Consider the following 18840-nt stretch of genomic DNA (forward strand, 5'->3'; position numbering starts at 1 on the left):
TCTACTCCGGTCGCAGTACACCAAATATGAAATATAGTGATAGAAAATATATATAGAGCGACATCGGACGCGCGGTACCTTGGGCGCCGGCGAGTTTGTCGAGAAGTCGAGCTCCATGAGGTCGTCGGCGGAGGCGCGCGGGTGGTGGTGCGCGAGGTGCGCGTGGTGCGCGTGGTTGTGCGCGGCGTGCGCGTGGTGCGCGGGCGGGCGGCGCGCGCCGGCGCTGTAGGCGCGCAGGCGGGCGGGCTCGGGCCGCGCCGCCGCCGGCCGCGACCCCACGCTGTAGGCGCGCGTGGAGCGCTCCGCCGAGATGTGCGCCGTGGCTGGTTCCAGTTGATATTCGCTGTGGAGGAACCGTTGTGTTTCATGTTTCTCGTTAACGTGTTCTTGATAGTTAGAAGATTGTTTTAACCGACTTTAAAAGATGAGTTCGAACACCATCACTTTTCTTTTTTTGTGCGTTTTTATCGATAATTTAGCCGATTATGGACCAATTATTATTAATTTTTATTCGATCTAAAGTCTCATTAATAAAGTATATTAAATTAGAAACTGGAAAGATTTAACTTTTAATTTTACCTAAACCTAGGATCGGTGGAAGGCGTTCCGCTGCAGACGGATCCACTGGAGGAGACGAGACCCAGCGGCTCGTGTCCGGGCGCCATGGGCAGGTACCCGTCGGGGAAGGTGGCCTCGGCGACATCCGGCTCGTCGGCGCCCATCGACGACGTCCGCGAGTGCGCTATGGAGCTGCCACGCGTTGTCATGCTATAAATATACAACATAAGCTTACACACGACCGAAATGTAGTCCAAAACTATATATATATATAAAATTTAAAATGGATAAACTTTAGCTACGTGAAACAAAATATTAGTAATCACGCAAACATTTAATATATTGTTATATATCCTTCTTATCAAAATACTACCTCATGAAATCCTTCGACATAATGTCACAACAATCCGGCTCCTCGGGTATCCTCGGGGTCCGGTACCATTCCGATATCGAGTCGATGTCGTCGCGCGATGAGTCCAAACCTAACGAGTTAAAAAGATCACACGTTTGCTTATAAAATCATCAGACCCACATTAAGTCCTCATTCATTCTCTGTAAAGTCCACAATTGAAAGGCTTTTCCTACCGTCAAGTTCTGAATCGCGAGGCGGCAGTCGCTCGGGTTCATAGGACGAACTCGCACGAGAGGGCATCGTTTCACAACGCTTTCGCAACGCACTCGAATCTGAGGACAAAAATGTTTTATTGTAGATTTATTTTTTTAACAATCACGTATTCCACTAATAAATCTATTTGAAATTAGCTATATAAAATTAAATATTTGATATTGCTTTTTTAACACCATTAATAAGCGTGTCTGGCTTTAGCTGAAATATAGCTGGTAAATAACCGTAGCTGTCAAATTTCAAAGATATTAAGCACCAATTTATATTTAACAAATAAATAGACAGTTTCACGACACTTCATATTTTGTTATTGAACAAGTAACCCAAAAGGACATATGGATAAAAATTACAATAAAACCTCGGTAATTCGACATAAGAGAGTATATTGTGAGGTTCAATTTATGGTCGAACAAGTTGCAGCTTGTTACGTTTCATTGTCACATGTTGTTTTGTATGATTTTTTTTTTATATAATACTTATGAAAAAGACCATCGACATATGAGACTGACGGCATTTTATAATCCGACACCACTTTGCTAACCGTTTGTCGAGTTACCGAGGATTTATTGTTGCAAAAGCACTATCACAATGGGATGTCACATTGAAAATTTAAGGATAAGACATGACACTCGATAGAATTAAGCTTTAGTAAAATTTCCATTCGGGATATTTGAGCTTAAGCTTAGTGATTCACGGTGTTACATAGTAATATCAATAGGTACCTTGTTATGAGTTTAATGACATCGAAAGGTGATAAGCATTTAGTTTTGGGAACATTCAATAAATTACAAAATATAATAAGAATTATGTACATTTTAATATTGCGATGATGGTCATTTGCATTTTTATTTTCGACATGAAAGCTTTTCATTTGTGAATTTTTTAAGTAAAATGAATATGTCTAGTTTAATCTTAGGGGCAGTCAAACGTTTAAAAATAAGAGATAAACAATTAAATCGAACTGAGGATATATTGAAAAAAAAACATGCAAAATAAAAGAAAATAAATAAATATTTATTATAAAACAAACAATAACGGCAAGCAAAAACGCATAACATAATTCAAGCACATGCATTCACTGCTCCAAGCTGGTATCTCTTCTATCTCAAACTTCAAGCGAACTCAAACCGCAAAGTAAATAACCAAAAAAAAAACATTCAGAGTCGCCAGGTTGCAAAACAGTAGAGTTATTAATTAGCTAACTTTTAAATCTATATCTCATGCGTTTTTCCATCTGGCAACTCTCGAGTTAGTAAGGGCGTGCGATGCGTTGCGAGTTACGTAAAGCGGTGTCGTTTATACATACTCTTCGTATGCGCCGGCGACAGTTTCGGAAACCTTTGACCAGTGCTCGCTCGTCTGCAGCCCGACGCCTTCTTCGTTGGGAATATGTCCTTTCCGTTGACGGTTTTACACGACGAATGAATCAGCGATTTCTCTAAAATCGCTCTATCTAATTCGTCTCCGGTCAATGGAGTGGACCATGTCCTCGTGTGACCGATCTTGAGCGGTTCTTGGAATAACGAACATCCGGTGGGCAACGAGTCGGTACGGTTGTGTTTTTTGAGCCTCACTGGATGATCGATGAGTTTGTCAGTCGTTAGTGTGTTATTCGGCGGTTGGTTTTCGGCTGAGGAAAATACAATGAGAAGCGACACGTAAACATATGGCACCAAGCGTCACCCGGTGCAATGGTTGGTTAAGTGATGTGAGACGATGGTATCTCGATTATGAAACTTATGTCTTTCGTAATAAGGAACAAACTGGTTAACAGTTAACGAACGTCGTTCTTCCTTATGCCACAGTTTTTAATAATTCTTTAACGAAGCAAGTAATTTACCTACTCGTTAGTTTGTAGTACTTTTACTCATTTGTATGATAATACATTTGAAACTCGTTTCATGCTCATTGAGTAAAATTGCTTTTGCACAAATGTGGCCTTGGAGCCAAGAATTGGAACCAATATCCAATACAATCCAGATATCTATAAAATCATTTTTTATAGATGATTAAACACAATTATCAAAAGCATAAATAAGCTTTCTAGGCAAAAAAACGTTCTTTTTTTCATTATAACCCAGATACCATCGTCCGTCATATGTTAAAATATTTTACAAAAACATAGCAACACTTTCACACATAATCGTTGCCATATTTTAATGTTTGTGTTTATGTTTGTATTGTAAATGACATCTTCACACCAGACAGTACACTGGTCAGACGACAGAAAACCATCACCGATTCATGCAGACGAAATTAAACCTTACGACATTGGACGCCAAAGCCCACAATACTTCGACAAATTTGTACATGCGTTAAACGTTTAACATAAACAAAAAAATCGAATCAGTTCTAGCGATATACTTTTGTTACGTAGATTACTTGAATATTATAAATAAAACTTCCATTATTTTGTAAATACTAAGTATCTATTTCATATAGTATATCCGGGTACCTCTTTATCATTGATACTAGACGTGTTTACGAGTTTTACTATGATTGCGATTAAAACTCGAATATAAGTTAGCAAAAGTTTAAAGTGGAAACCTTTGTGTATTTTTAACTATATATATATTTCAAACAATACCTTTTAAAGTTATCTCTATCAAAATACGGTTTTGATTTACACTTGTCGATACAATGTTTTCTAACAAATTTATCAGGCAGTAAGATCAATGTGTTATATTCTAGACAAATAACTAATAGTAAAGTTCACGGATTATCATACAAAGATCAATAAACAATTCTTGTATGTTAGGTAACTGGAGCAGCGTGGTGGAATAAGCTCCAAACCTCCTCAAAAAGGGAGGAGGCCTTAGCCCAGTAGTGGGACATTCAGCGATAATAAACAAATCAGAGGAAGCGTCACAGTTCAATTCAATTCATGCATAAACTACATGGAAACACCTAAATAATATGACTGAATAAATTGTACAATATGCCCACCAGCGTTGTAGTAAATAATACCAAGAGACGAAACAGTTCAATCAATAGACTGTCCACTAAGTTTAGCCGAGATGGCCTAGTGGTTAGAACGCGTGAATCTTAACCGATGATCGTGGGTTCAAAACCGGGTAAGTACCACTGAATTTTCATGTGCTTAATTTGTGATTATAATTCATCTCGTGCTTGACGGTGAAGGAAAACATCGTGAGGAAACCAGCATGTGTCTAATTTCATTGAAATTATGTCACATGTGTATTCTACCAACCCGCATTAGAGCAGCGTGGTGGAATAAGCTCCAAACCTTCTCCTCAAAAAGGGAGAGGAGGCCTTAGCCCAGCAGTGGGACATTAACAGGCTGTTACTGTAAATTTAGTAAATAACATGATAAGCAGATTCTAGTTGTCTCATAAAATGTTGTAATCATATCATATCACTAAGAAATAAAACTTTCCACCGCATATATAGATATTTTAAATATATTTTATAGTTTAGTAAAACCCTCCAGTTATAATAATGCAATGGTTCGGTATTAGGGAGTTAGTTTAATGACAGGCATACGGTTATTATTAATAACTTTAGCCGTTACTTTGTATGATTATTAACATAATACTTATTCTAACATCCTCATAAATATTTCCAAAAAATAACTATAGTATTAAAACACCATATTTTAATAATAAAAACAATCGGAGCGCTTAAATTTGATATCATGCTTTGGGTTAAATAAATTAATCTTTTGTTATAATTTATAAACACTTATTGAAAACAAATATTGCGTACGATAGATATTCATAAGAACACAACATTCGAAGATGATTAAAATAAATTATGCGCTATAGAGAAGTTTAAAGTAGAAAATAATAATAAAAATGACACCATAATTATGAAGAGAGAGGGAGAGAGAAATATGTTTCTCAGTAAACGAAATAGCAAAATAAAAAGAGTAATGAAAATGTTTCTAGCAACAAATGATCGTTGATAGAAGAGGAGCTGATGATGATAATTGACAATGTAGAATACCCTGTATCCTTTGATTTATCAACAAGTATAATACTTATTATGCGAGCGTTTTGTAGAATCGAGTCGTTAAAATAAGTCGACATTTTACCAAATATCAAATGACATCCGATAAATGATCATTTCCATATAAGAATCTCAAGAGATCCTGATAAAATAAATTTTAACGGGAAAACATTACTAGAATAAAAAAAACAGAGGATACATGGTACGATGAGTTAAAATGAAACGATTTTTTCACCACAATACCGTATCGGCATTATCGCATAATTCGTTGCACAATATCCTACCGTTCGTTGGCGTCAGAGGCGCTATCGCCGCAGACGAGTCGTCTATGGAGTAGGTGGCAGAGACGCACACGCATTGTCTTATACACGAGCCAACACAGAGGCCCTTGTCTGCAATAGATTTAGGCCGATATAGCTGTTATGTGCATCGGTTATGGTACGTTTTCGGTTGGCCGTGTTCTCTGTTACCGTGTGTGTTCGCGTCACTCGCGACGTTATCACAAATGCGGCGTACCTCGTCCGATCAGTGATGCAAGTTTTTTTTTTATTAGAACTGTTACAATTAAATATATAAAGATTAAATAAAAACAAGTTGGAGTAAACAGTTAAATAATATACATAATTGTAACAGGCCTAAGAGAAACATACTAACTACAATATGTTAGTGACAATCTACATATTTTATAAACAATTTCAACCCAGTATAAAATCCAATTGAAAAATTAAATTACATTTCAGAATATTTTTTTCTTCGAAAGAACAACCAAAGAAAAAAAGTTTTAACTCTGTACGAAAAGCTTCAGCGTAATTTCAATTATATTTAATGACGAAAAAAAATTAAGATGGAATGATTACCAATCAATATATGATCGTATCATCATTAATTAATATTATTTTTAATATTGAATACTTGTTGAACGTGTAGAACAATCTTTCAGGACCTTCAAAGTATTTTTTAATTTATATTACAAAAGAAAATAGAAAATAGGCCACTTAAGATGTCACCACCGCCCATAAATATTGGCATTTTAAGAATTATTAACAGAAACTCTCACTATGAAAGTGTTGCCAGGCAAAAAAAAAAATGATGTTCTGTTTTTTTGTACCTGTGATTACTACACGAACTCACCGGAAAACAGCAACACAGTACAAATCCCAAATACCAATAAAAAAAAATATTCCATCTAATTTGATTGTTATGGAAGAAATACATAACAAACATTTAGATATGTCTTTAAACGCTAAAATTTTATGAAGGGTTGAAAGATGTTATAGGTAGGTATTATAATAAGCAGGCTAACTACACTACAGGAAAAAAAACTGTTTATTAACTACAAAAATGCTTGAATCCGACTCTTATTCCGTTACAACCACATACCAAAAGCCAACAAACATTGATTATGAAATATATTATAATTAATATTACTATTGGTTGCAATTTATATGACAAAAATAATAACGATAAACGGAATAAGATATTTAAAACATTAAATGCGCAAAGAGGCTGAGTTTCTACATGATATTTAAAATCACTGTTCAATCTACATGAATCTAAATGATCTATGAGAAAAGAACAAAAAAAAAAAAACGACATTCATGGAGGCCTCCCAAATATATTTTTTTTCAATCATGAGCAGTGTACTGTTATATTGAAATTTTAATTTTAATATTGAAATTTTAAATAATAATTAACCATTCACCTTCGCTATACAGCTATTTAAATAACACAATATAAGTGAGAAAGATATTTAATAACCCGAGACCAAAAAACTTATCAAACAAATTATATCGAAACACGTATTTACGCGAGACTTTAAAAAATATATAACCAAGCACTTTTTCTTCTAACTGTACCTTCTGACGGCAAAGATTAAGTAGTAACCTAGAGGTCATTATCCCTTTGAATTTTCCTCGTGAGTCATCTAATCATGTACGTCGGTCATTGACCTTCTTATCTATATTTCGAAGGTACCTGTCTCACCATTGTAAATTCCCGCCCGGCCTCGCCCGTCGGAGTATGTCTGCCGCCTCGCAGGAAGCGGATGCGACCCCTCCATTAGCAACGAGTTCTTAGCGGGCACTACGATGTGATCCTTTTCGTTTTCCGTTTCCTTCGCACAATTTCTCATGGCGCTGAAATTTTCAAATAATACATGATGACGTCATATTCTTTGGTTATTTTTTTTTCGATATTATGATATGATAGCAATAATTTTTTTTTTAATTACAGGAATATATGATGTATGAAACATAAACCTAGCCACGTATATAGTACATAGATATTCGTGATGATAAATTTTAAATTCAGAACATAAAATGAGGAGCAACTATATGCAGGAAATTTTATAGTGCTACCTGCAGTTAAAGTAATAAAACGGAGGTCCCATAGACCGATGGGATGCCGATTCTACCCGGAAGGAGATGCACCACACATGATGCGCGCTTGCGCTTTCCGGGACATGGGATACAACACCTAAGATCCGAGCTATTATTGAGAATAAATTGACAGGAATACTCAAAAAAAAAATACATTGGTGCGACCCGGTATGATAATCCGACACGACCTCTTTTTTCGACCTGTTTGACAGCTGAACAGGATAGTCCACAGACCCAAGGTTTATAAAAATATTGTTATCCTTAATTTTTTGTTCCTTTGTTATAATTATAACGTGATATATTATGATTTAACCATTTGCGGTTGTGGAAATTTAATTAGTTCATGTTTTATATTGCCGCCTTTATGAGGTCCGCCATTATTACAGAGTAAAAATCTAGTACGTGTAGCTATAAATAAAAAGCGAGATGGAAATATTTTTATAAGCAACAAAATACCTAAAATGCAAAAAAAACGAAAGTTTTCGACTAACAATAATAAACATTATCAAAACAAACGTCCTCATAGAATCCCTACAATTAAGCCAATTTAGGAACCATTTAAATTTCCGAGTTAAAAATCGTCTATGTACCCAAAATATACAAGATCATTTATAGCGAGTTTTCAACTATAAACTCATCTATCCTCTACATAGATAACAATAACGTATTATATAAAGTACTGATGAAGATTGGAAACAAACAATAAACGAAGATATTTCTTTATAGCAATGAGATTCGAAGATCAACGAATAAAAAATGTGTTGTGGTAAAGACATGTCAAATTGGTCGTTCGTCAAAAGTTTTGAACGAAAAAATTAACGGAAAATATCGATCACTTGTAAATAAACTACGAAAATTTTCCACTGATCTTTCGTACGTCACGTGACATATCGAATGTCTTGTAATTTCTGAACGGATTCTGCAATCTTAATATATTTTTTTATAAGGCGGCAAATAAGGGCTCGTTGCCATTTTAAGGATATATATGTAATTCATACGCTGGTCTAGCACCTAATTTAGAAGATACTAAAGTTCTGAGCTCGTATACCGCATTGGGGCCATAAAAATGTTTGGTGTTAATTACGTCAACTTTTAGGCAGCTAGGAAATTTAAAGTTTACGGTGTTCAGCTCCCATAACACCCAAGTCCCATTGTACTATGAGAGTGAAAGAATAAAGTGCGCACCTGCGTTTGCAGCTCACACTTGACCGGTATATTTCCTGTGCAATTGGCTAGTCTAGTTATGGTCAGGAGGACGTTAGTTTGAAAACTCACTGATATATTGTAGAGTGCATGCTTTGAGCGATGTTCGAGTCGTCTGAATGCATCCACAGCTCACCCGCTCCCGTCGCCGTCTGTCGACCCACCTCCATATAGAAGAAACACTCGGAATCTCCGCACCTGGTATAAATATAAGGGACGTTTCATGAACAATTTGAAAAATAGACCGCGGTCTATGTGAACTAGCGAGGGTCAGAGACGAGTTTTAGCAAGATATAAGCATTCATATTTATTAATAATTAAAACTCTATCATCGCATAGGTTTGAAAAAATAAATACCACATACTATGTCTTGGAATCATGATGGTATTTTACATATTCTTCAACTGAGAAAAACGACTCACGAAGTTCATGTGTGCTCTATTTTTACACGAAATTCGGTAGCGGTACCTCTACTCTTCGGTAACTTCTAGTTACTCTAAGAACATAATCAAACTTAATACAATCAGTTTACGTAAATTATGAGAGGGAAAGAGAGAAATGATTTATTTCGTGTTCGGCATTGAAATAAAATTCATTTTAAAATATTTCACATACCAATAAAATTTACCAGTTTGTCTCGTCACCAGAACCAAGTATGGAAATAATTTAGTTATATCGATTGTGTGGAACTGATTTAAAATACAGTTGCAAAATCGACCCACGCATACTCTAAATAGGTAAAGATAAAATAAATGCAATGTAATATGTGATTACATCAGTACTTGTAGTATTGTTGTGTTCTGATTTGAAGGGTGAGTGAGCCAGTGTAATTACAGGCACAAGGGACATAACATCTTAGTTCCCAAGGTCGGTGGCGCATTGCTGATGTAAGCGATGGTAAGAATTTCTCACAATGCCAATATCTATGGGCGTTGGTGACCACTTACCATCAGGTGGCCCATACGCTCGTCCGCCTTCCTATTCTATAAAAAAAATGTGATTACAATACAACACTGTAAATATTACTAGTAAAGAAGACACGAATCATTATTTATTGTTTTTAACGGCGACAATCTGCTGATAAGCATTTCTCTGTTTTACACGAAAACATATTTTCAACAAACAAAAATCATCATCAATATGACATAGCGGTATAGATGATTACGTTGCTAAATAATAGAACTCATCGTACATTTATTCAATATATATTTTTTAAGTACCAACTTCCATCATTTTGTAACGTATTATAATATCCCTTATAATATAATCGATCTATTGGAAATGCTCTTGTGGGTAGAACATATGAATCTCAACTAAACACCGTAGCGTTTTCGTGGTGGTGGTAGGTCTTTGTGCAAGCTCGTCTAGGTAGGTACCACCCACTCATCAGATATTCTACCGCAAAACAGCAATACTTGATATTGTTGTGTTCCGGTTTGAAGGGTGAGTGAGCCAGTGTAATTACAGACACAAGGGACATAAAATCTTAGTTCCCAAGGTTGGTGGCGCATTGGATATGTAAGCGATGGTTGACATTTTTTACAATGCCAATGTCTAAGAGCGTTGGTGACCACTTACCATCAGGTGGCCCATATGCTCGTCCGCCTTCCTATTCTATATAAAAAAAAAAAATACTTAATTAAATTATAATTCATATCGGAATAACTTGCATGTGTCGGGTGAAATTCTATCACATATGTATATCCATTGAATTAAGCTTCAAGCTTCATCGATTCAGTTATATGATAGCTTGGTATAATTAAAATAATAGTTCAAACAAATTAAATATCAAAGACGCGTTGTTTTTACTACATCTCAAGGATAATTGTGGATTTACACTTACAAATAATAAAGGATGATCCCTTCTCACTTACCTTCTAATATTCTTCAAAGAATATTCGACTCGCTCCTGTATGTCAAGATTACTGATCACGTTGTTCTGACTCTTGATCTTGACAAGGGTGAGCGTCTTGTCGGTGAGGCAGAGGTTGTATAGACCCTGGATGTTCTTGGACGCACCCAAGCCTTTCTTCTGTACGTTCACTTGCCACACGTGCTCTGTAAAAGCGTTTAACATATTATATATTTAAAAAAAAAGGTTTTATTAAACGTGCTTAAACGTATATAGTATATTGTATTGTTGACAACTGGTTTTAAAACCTATTGAAAGATTTAATAACGTTGAAGCAAAATTTATAAGAACTATTAATAAAATGGATGGGTTATAAGAACTATAAAAAAATATTTTAATAATTAGAATCCATAATTAGTATATTTTTAGTCGTGTTCATGTCGAATTAGATTTGCGTTTATTAGTTGGTTTTATTTTTCTTGTAAAAAATTTTTAATCTTTCAACTTCGAGTGGTAAATAAGTTAACCTTCCTCATGAACCACTTCGCCCATTGACGAAAACTGTGAAAGTGGTCACCACCGCCCATTAAAATTGGTGCTATATTGCGGTGCTGACCATGGGGATTAAGTTATGTATTTCGCGCCTGTAATTACACTGGCTCACTCCCCTTTCGGGGGTAACACAGTAATACAGATCATGGCTGTTTGGCGATAAAAGCGATAAACTTTGGTGGTAGGGCTTTGTTGTGTGAAAGCCGTCCTTAACTCATTAACCATTTTGTAATTAACCAGTTCTTTAACCAGTTCGAAATTAATATAATCTTAAATGCAGGTAAATAAGTTTAAAAGTTCAAAGTTTTCTTAATACTTAATCCAATTAGTTATCTGCACTGCTGTATTTAACGTTTTTAGTTACTTATCAGTACCAATGAATAATTAGTATCGGTCTAACGAAGCAATAGTTTAACAATTAACTAAAGTATTTTTATTAGTCACAAGCGAATGCCGCCATGCGTTGCTGTCCGTGCCTTTTAGAAAAATGCCTACTAGTTGCACCACCTATAAGGTTGTTTTTTTTTAAATATAAAATAGGATGGTGAACAGGTAGATGGACCTGATGATAAATAGTCATCATCGCTCATGGACATTGGCGCTGTAAGAGATATTAACCATTCGTTACATCGCCAATGCGCCACCAAACTGGGGCACTAAGATATAATATCCCTTATGTCTGTAGTTACACTGGCTCATTCACCAGTACTAAGTATTGCTGTTCGGTGAGATGGGTGGGTGGTACCTACCCAGACGGGCTTTGTGTAAATAAAAATAATCATTAATACACACGGGAGCTAATGTTTATACTTTTATGATATTGTAAATAAATTTTTAGTGCTGTGAACTATCGATGGCAACGTTTTCCGATTTGCCTGTGTACATTTTTCTGACACAGGGTTTACCCTCGTGGTGAGCATTAATCTCGATTGCGTAATATCTATATATACATATTGATAATACTTAGTAATGCCGGCGTCTTCAATCGCTTGAACATTCGATTAAGATTTTATGTGCTACACTTGATTCACACTATAATGTCCGTTAGCAACCAAAATGAGGAGGAATTTTTCTTAAATAAACAATAGAATATCTTCTGTATACAGGAGTAACCCACAAAACACAACTGAATTAACCTACCCACAGCCGCGATTTTGCCTGTGTATCATTCCAGAAAAAAATCATGTTGTAAAAAATATTTTTCCCTTTAATAGCGAACAAAGCAAGAAACACATCCAAATATAATAGACTTACTATTATTATTATTAACTGTTGACAACTTTTACAATTATACAGTTCACAAACAGGCTATGCTACGTTACAATTTTATTCTATGTATCGTCTACTTTATTTTAGCAATCATTACAATGCTGGTATGGCATTATGCTTTTTCAATTGCACTCGGGTTTTTTTACTAGATCCATATTTGTATACTTATGCGATTTTCGTCTTTATATCCTAAATACTGAGCGGATTTGAAAATACCTTGCATTTGTCCTGGAAATTTACGAACCCGCATTTGAGCAGCGTGGTGGAATAAGCTCCAAACCTTCTACTCAAAAAAGGGAGAGGAGGCTTTAGCCCAGCAGTGGGGCATACACAGGCTGTTACTGTCCTGGAAAACTGTCTTATACTATATTGACCGGGAAATTCGTGCCGCGTCAAGTACAAATATATTCGTAGTCTTTATTTTATTTTACGCCAAATTATTGAATAATAAAAAGAAACCTCGCTCGGTTACTTTCGACGGTTCTTCCTCAGGTCCAAATTATTTCCGGCGTTTGATTTAAGACAGTCAACCCGCAAGTGTAACTCTTCTATGGTGAATACCGATTTTGGCTTTAAATCGATCGAAAACAATATTTTCATTATCGTATTCATATGTATACAATTAGATAAGTATTATTTTGCTCCTTAACGAATATACTTTCATCTATTATAACATATTTTTATACATAAATGAAAAAAAATTTCGCCCGCATTTTTGGAAGAGGGAAGATCAGATATTAGGAATAAAAATCCTAGGCTAGGCTTCCTTGGAGTTCAAGCTTACTTCATATCAAATTTCATTAAAATTGGTTTAGTGGCTTAGTCGTGACAACGTAACAGACAGACATATTTACTGTCGCATTTATAATTTTTGTATAGATTATTTTCCTCCTTAACAAATATACTTGTAATCTTTTACAACGTATTTATGTACATACATGCGTCATGCGATATTTTATCCATCGTTTGTTATTTTCAAACCTCTATCAATGCCAACAACCAAACTTAAAATATATATTTTAAGTTATTTAATTACGACGCGCCACCTACCATATACCCTATCCCAATAGGAATAGGAGTAAAGGTAAACAACCGTCGATTTACAAATTGCATGCGATTTGCTAATTATTCTGCTGTATTACACACTATAATTAACTACAGGCACAAGGGACATAAAATCTTAGTTCCCAAGGTTGGTGGCGCATTGGCTATAAGCGATGGTTGACATTTCTTACAATGCCAATGTCTAAGGGCGTTTGGTGACCACTTACCATCAGGTGGCCCATATGCTCGTCCACCTTCCTATTCTATAAAAATATATATATATATATAAACAGTTCTTGTATTTTACTTATAAACACACTAATTTAAATTTCGAAGTTTCGATTACAACTTCGCGAACATAGAAAACGCAATTTTTTCGCGAATCCATAGTGAATATCATAGATAATTCAAGATCTCGACCAATTATATCGCGTCAATCTCGTTTCAAAGTTGTTTGGGCGTGTTTACTCTTGTTATGGTTGGAATTGGCTATAGGTACTAACTTCTTATATCAGTAACCGAAATGCCTGTTATTAATCTGAATTATAATAATATCCCGGGACATTTTTCACACACGGCCATCTGATCCCAAATTAAGCTTGTACAAAGCTTTTGCTATGGAAACCAGACAACTGATATACTACATATTCTACTTTTCTTTTGTAAATACATACTTATATAGATAATTACACCCAGACTCAGGACAAACAGACATGTTCATGCACACAAATGTCTGTCCTGGGTGGGAATCGAACCCACAACCTTCGGCGTGAAAGGCAAGTGTCTACCAACCACGCCAACCGGCTCGTCAAATTGTTTTACAAGGACCTACCAAGTACAAAAAATTATATAATAAAAATACATATTCCATTCGATTAACTCTTGTAGGTATTTTAAATAATAATTCCATACGAACAAAATTGTCAGCAACGAGTCTTGTTATTATTATGAAACCAATTTGCTAAGACTAATAAAGCTCATTATAAGATATAATAATTAACTAATTATTTTTTAATGATTAAATAATAATATTAATAACAACTAATGAAGTAATTAAAAATATGTCTAATATGTTTTCATAGAATTTGAATGATAATATAAAATCTCCCGAAACCCGGACCAAAGCCAAGAAAAGTATCAAAAATATATTCACTTGAACTAAAAATTTAAAATCATAAGTTGTTTTTAATACATTTTGTATTTATATTATTACTAGAACGAACCATATCTATATAACATAACACAATTATATATAACAGGAAAAAATAACCTAATCATATCAAATCGTCATAAAATTCACAATCGTGTCGAATAAAATCTATACGTTCGCGGGACTTCCCAGTTTCGTAGGATACATAAATAATATCTAACGTATGGAGTGGTATAGTTTGAAATCACCATAACAAAAAGCAAATTTTGAACTTTATGAAAGAGGCCATAAAGGTTATTATTGTTCAAAGTCAAGTTCAATGTCGTTATAAAAGTAGGCGGCACGAATTTTATTGGTTAAAATGTTCTACGAAAGTTTTCTTTTTTTTTTATTTTAGTAATAAAAATTACAAAGAAATGTTTTGCTTTTATCTTAAAAACTAAAGGTACAACAGATTCCATACAATGTTATGTGACATATGTATTTTTAAATTGAGTTCCTGTGAAATATTCTCAAAATTATTAACAATACATAATATAATAAATAAATCTCATAACAACTCCAATACAAGTACAAGGCTATACAAACAATTTGAATGACTAACAATATAATAAAATAAAAAAAAATGGTTTTTATTATACTGACTTATTATGTTTCTATTAATTTAAAAAAAAAACCCAAAAAATAAATGCTTTAGTACAAATTTACTGTCAAATGATGTCAAATGTCAAATGATCTGTCATAATGATCATAATAGAAGTTTATTCACATTATCTAAGTACAATCAAGAGGTCAATGACATGGCTGCCTTGAGATCTCTGAGAGTATGTTTCCATCATATTATGACTTATTGATTCCACATAAAACCAAATTTAAAGGGATATAGCTGCATACTATTTAATTATGATCGATATTAGTATGTATATATTTAATAAACTTGTAAAAGTTATAAAGTAAAATGTAACTTTTTACAAGAATTTATATTATGTATGATATTATTGGATTATAATGGATTTAATTCATTATATAATGGGTAATGTTATTTGATTGGTAATCTCATTTTCACTATGGGATATAGATTATATGATATACGATGAAAAGATGTCTTTACACAAAAATTCTAACAGGATCAATACAACAAACAGCTATTTACTTTTAACAAAATAAATAATATATACAAGATTACTTTTAATATATAAATCGTTATAAATTGCTAAATTTTTATTACACCTATGTTTTGATAAGCCTAGATGACCCAGTGAATTGTACATATGGATCATAACCAAAGATTATGAGTTGAAATCTAAACGAGCATCATTTCATTGAATTTTCATGTGCATTATTTATTTATATATCTTCAATTTGGTGAAGTAAACTACATTATTGCATAAAACGTGCATGTTTAGACACATAAGTATCTAATAACCAGCATTGGCACAAGATAAATAAACTGCAAACTATTTTATGAGTGTGATTTTGTTCAGCCTCTCGTAATCTAAGGGTGTATTACTTTAAAGTTACAATTTATCATTTTCTCATATATATTTGACAACATACAATTGCATTCCTTAACATTCCAAAGTCATACATAAGTACTATATAGATATAAGTACTGAATAAACAACAATTACATATTGTTTGCATGTAATTAATTTCAATGTTTGGGTGTCATTATTAAAAAACTGCATGATAATTGCTTTGTTTTTGTCCTGATGTGAGTCATATGCTTTTGCAAATAACAATACATATTTACAATAATAAGGAATTTAGGTAAATAATTTGGTAAATTAACTGATAAACATTCCTTCATTAGCTCTTTGCTCATTATACATTTAAAGTATGTTTATCTAACAGAACAACAAGTAATAAGTCTGTAATGCATATTGAGCTATCTCACCCAAAAATATCTCTAGATGCAATTCATATCCACATTTTCAATCACCCACTCACTTTAATAAACTTAATAATCTTTGGTATTGTGTATTGTGTATTTAGGTTATAATCAAAAGACTTCATATGGAAGTCTTTTGATTATAACCTAAATATTATAAATTTTTCAAAGTACATGGAGATTTTTTTATGCAATATATTTATTCAAACTGAAAAAAACGTCACCATGACACTATTATCATATTTTTTATATATAACAATTTTTTTTAGTATTATTAGTCTTGTACCACCGCAGTTTCTAGTGAACAATTTGTATAAAAATTTACACATCAATGTGTATAAACATTATTATGTGTATTATAAAAAAATAAAAATAGACTGAAAAATTTAATTACTCATAAAAATATTTGTTCTTCTAAAAGTAATTATATGTATCTTTACCAGTTCCTTTAAACTTATTTAGTTTTTCTTAGATTTTAGTTATAAATATACAACAATAATAATCAGTCTGACCGCCCCTCTCAATATTTTTTGATGGAAAATAGATTTAATTTTAAAATAATTATTGAGATATCACAATTTCTATACCACAAGCAAACTTTAAATTCTCATAGCCTTTAGATGTTATTTTGACATTATAATATTAGATAGCGAGTGAAAAATACTTTAAATATTTATATGAAAAACTTTTTTAATGTATAATAGGTATAAATTAAATGCATAATTACAATGTATTTTAACATGTTAACGAGTTATTCATTAATCAGTACTGTATGTATAAAAAACAAAAAAAAATTGTATATATCTAAATTTTGCACTATAATTTAATGATTTCCATATTTTTATAGATAAGAGAAAAAAAACTCAAGATAAATTAATAAAAAACACTACAGTTAGAGCATACTATTTGCTGCAATCCACTATTCTATAAATAAATAGTTTATCAGACTTACGTATGGGGTGGAGTAGCTCCTCACTGGCATCATCAGACCTAAACTGCTTCAGGATAGCTGTAAGCCAAGCATGAAGATCAACTTCATTCTCAGCCACTATACACAATTGCTCTTCTTTAGTGAATAATGCTATCACATGCTTCTGTTTCAGGTCCAGCCTCCTGGTTATATTATAACAACTTTTTAGAGGCAGCACTCTACGTGGTGCTGCCCCAGAACGAAATTTCTTCTCAGACTCATAGTACTCCAGCCTGGCTGAACTTTCTGATGTCTCCGCCCGAAGTACGAAGTACTTCTTCTTCATCGTTTTCAACTTCCGAAGGTGGCCTTGACGCACTACCGCGCCACCTTCTGCCATCGCAGCCATGTCAGCGCCTCCGCATCAGCACTGGCACAAACACGACGGATAACCTTGAAGTTGTTTACGCACTGTGATGAAAGTCACTCGTCTCACCGTCGACGCGACTAAAAATACGTACTATCTCTTTTCAATAGTGCGTAAATAGTAAAGCGCTCGACAAATCGAACGGCGTAACTAATTCGCGTTCGGGCAAGTCTTGCAGGCGCCATATGACTGTTTAAATCAAACCACTATGATCCACGAACGAGATAACGGCAATAACTTCGCAGCAATGCGGTGCAAATATCAAAATACAACAACAAACGCTTTTCAATCCATAATTTGGTACGCTCGCTATTACACTCGGTCATTCACAGATACACGAGTTTAGAAAGAGATAAAATCATTCATAGTAAACGTAATCCGCACGCCCTTCCGTAGGAACGCAGGGCATGGAAGTCACGCCGTGGTCATGCCTCCGTGCGACATCAAAACAATCAATTTTACGCGCTATTCTGCACTCTTGCAAAACCATATAGTTTCGAGAAATGAAACAATCAATTTAGACGAAATCGTTTTTATGTTATGCACTTGATTTATAAAACTCCTGTATTTGCGCGTCGTTTTTTATTGGTTCCTCGCTATTGCGTGTCATTTATTCGAACGACGATTACGAGAAAATAGTGCCGTAATGATCGGATACACTGACCAACATACTAATGGAATTAAGTGATCGCCTTTATACTTCTATATTAACATTTTTTTATTATAATATATATATATATATAATATAATTAAAATAACGTAAATATCATTTATTACAAAACATTAAGGATTTACTATCAATATGTTTTGTTTACTAAATTTCAAATAAAGTCTTAAAACAAATAAAATAGAATATTAAAATTTATATTTTCATAAATTACATATTATGTTTGATTGCTGTTATTATTAAATTATTTGTATTGTTTGACATTCAATATTTAATTGATGAATGAAAACTTGTATCCGAATTACTATTTCAATATTTTATCATTGACAACACTTCCTAAATATG

At 33.8% G+C, this 18840-nt stretch overlaps 1 protein-coding gene across 4 annotated transcripts in view; it reads right to left on the minus strand.

The window, feature by feature from the left end:
* Nucleotides 1-18430, minus strand: part of LOC126771725 (insulin receptor substrate 1) — a 27853-nt gene extending 9423 nt beyond the window's left edge. The window contains exons 1-10 of one of the 4 annotated variants that reach the window (XM_050491770.1): nt 17444-18430; nt 10608-10791; nt 8806-8931; nt 7136-7287; nt 5437-5544; nt 2490-2813; nt 1144-1242; nt 932-1040; nt 580-768; nt 79-343 (exon numbers count right to left, since the gene is read on the minus strand). In XM_050491770.1, coding sequence (XP_050347727.1) covers nt 79-343; nt 580-768; nt 932-1040; nt 1144-1242; nt 2490-2813; nt 5437-5544; nt 7136-7287; nt 8806-8931; nt 10608-10791; nt 17444-17810 — 1923 coding nt within the window. In that variant the 5' untranslated portion in view covers nt 17811-18430. The remainder of the gene's footprint in view (nt 1-78; nt 344-579; nt 769-931; nt 1041-1143; nt 1243-2489; nt 2814-5436; nt 5545-7135; nt 7288-8805; nt 8932-10607; nt 10792-17443) is intronic. The other 3 variants (XM_050491772.1, XM_050491773.1, XM_050491774.1) reach the window with 3 other exon arrangements.
* Between the last annotated feature and the right edge of the window lie 410 nt (nt 18431-18840).

The sequence above is a fragment of the Nymphalis io genome, chromosome 11 (genome assembly GCF_905147045.1).
Source record: "Nymphalis io chromosome 11, ilAglIoxx1.1, whole genome shotgun sequence".
Classification (NCBI taxonomy): Eukaryota; Metazoa; Arthropoda; class Insecta; order Lepidoptera; family Nymphalidae; genus Nymphalis; species Nymphalis io.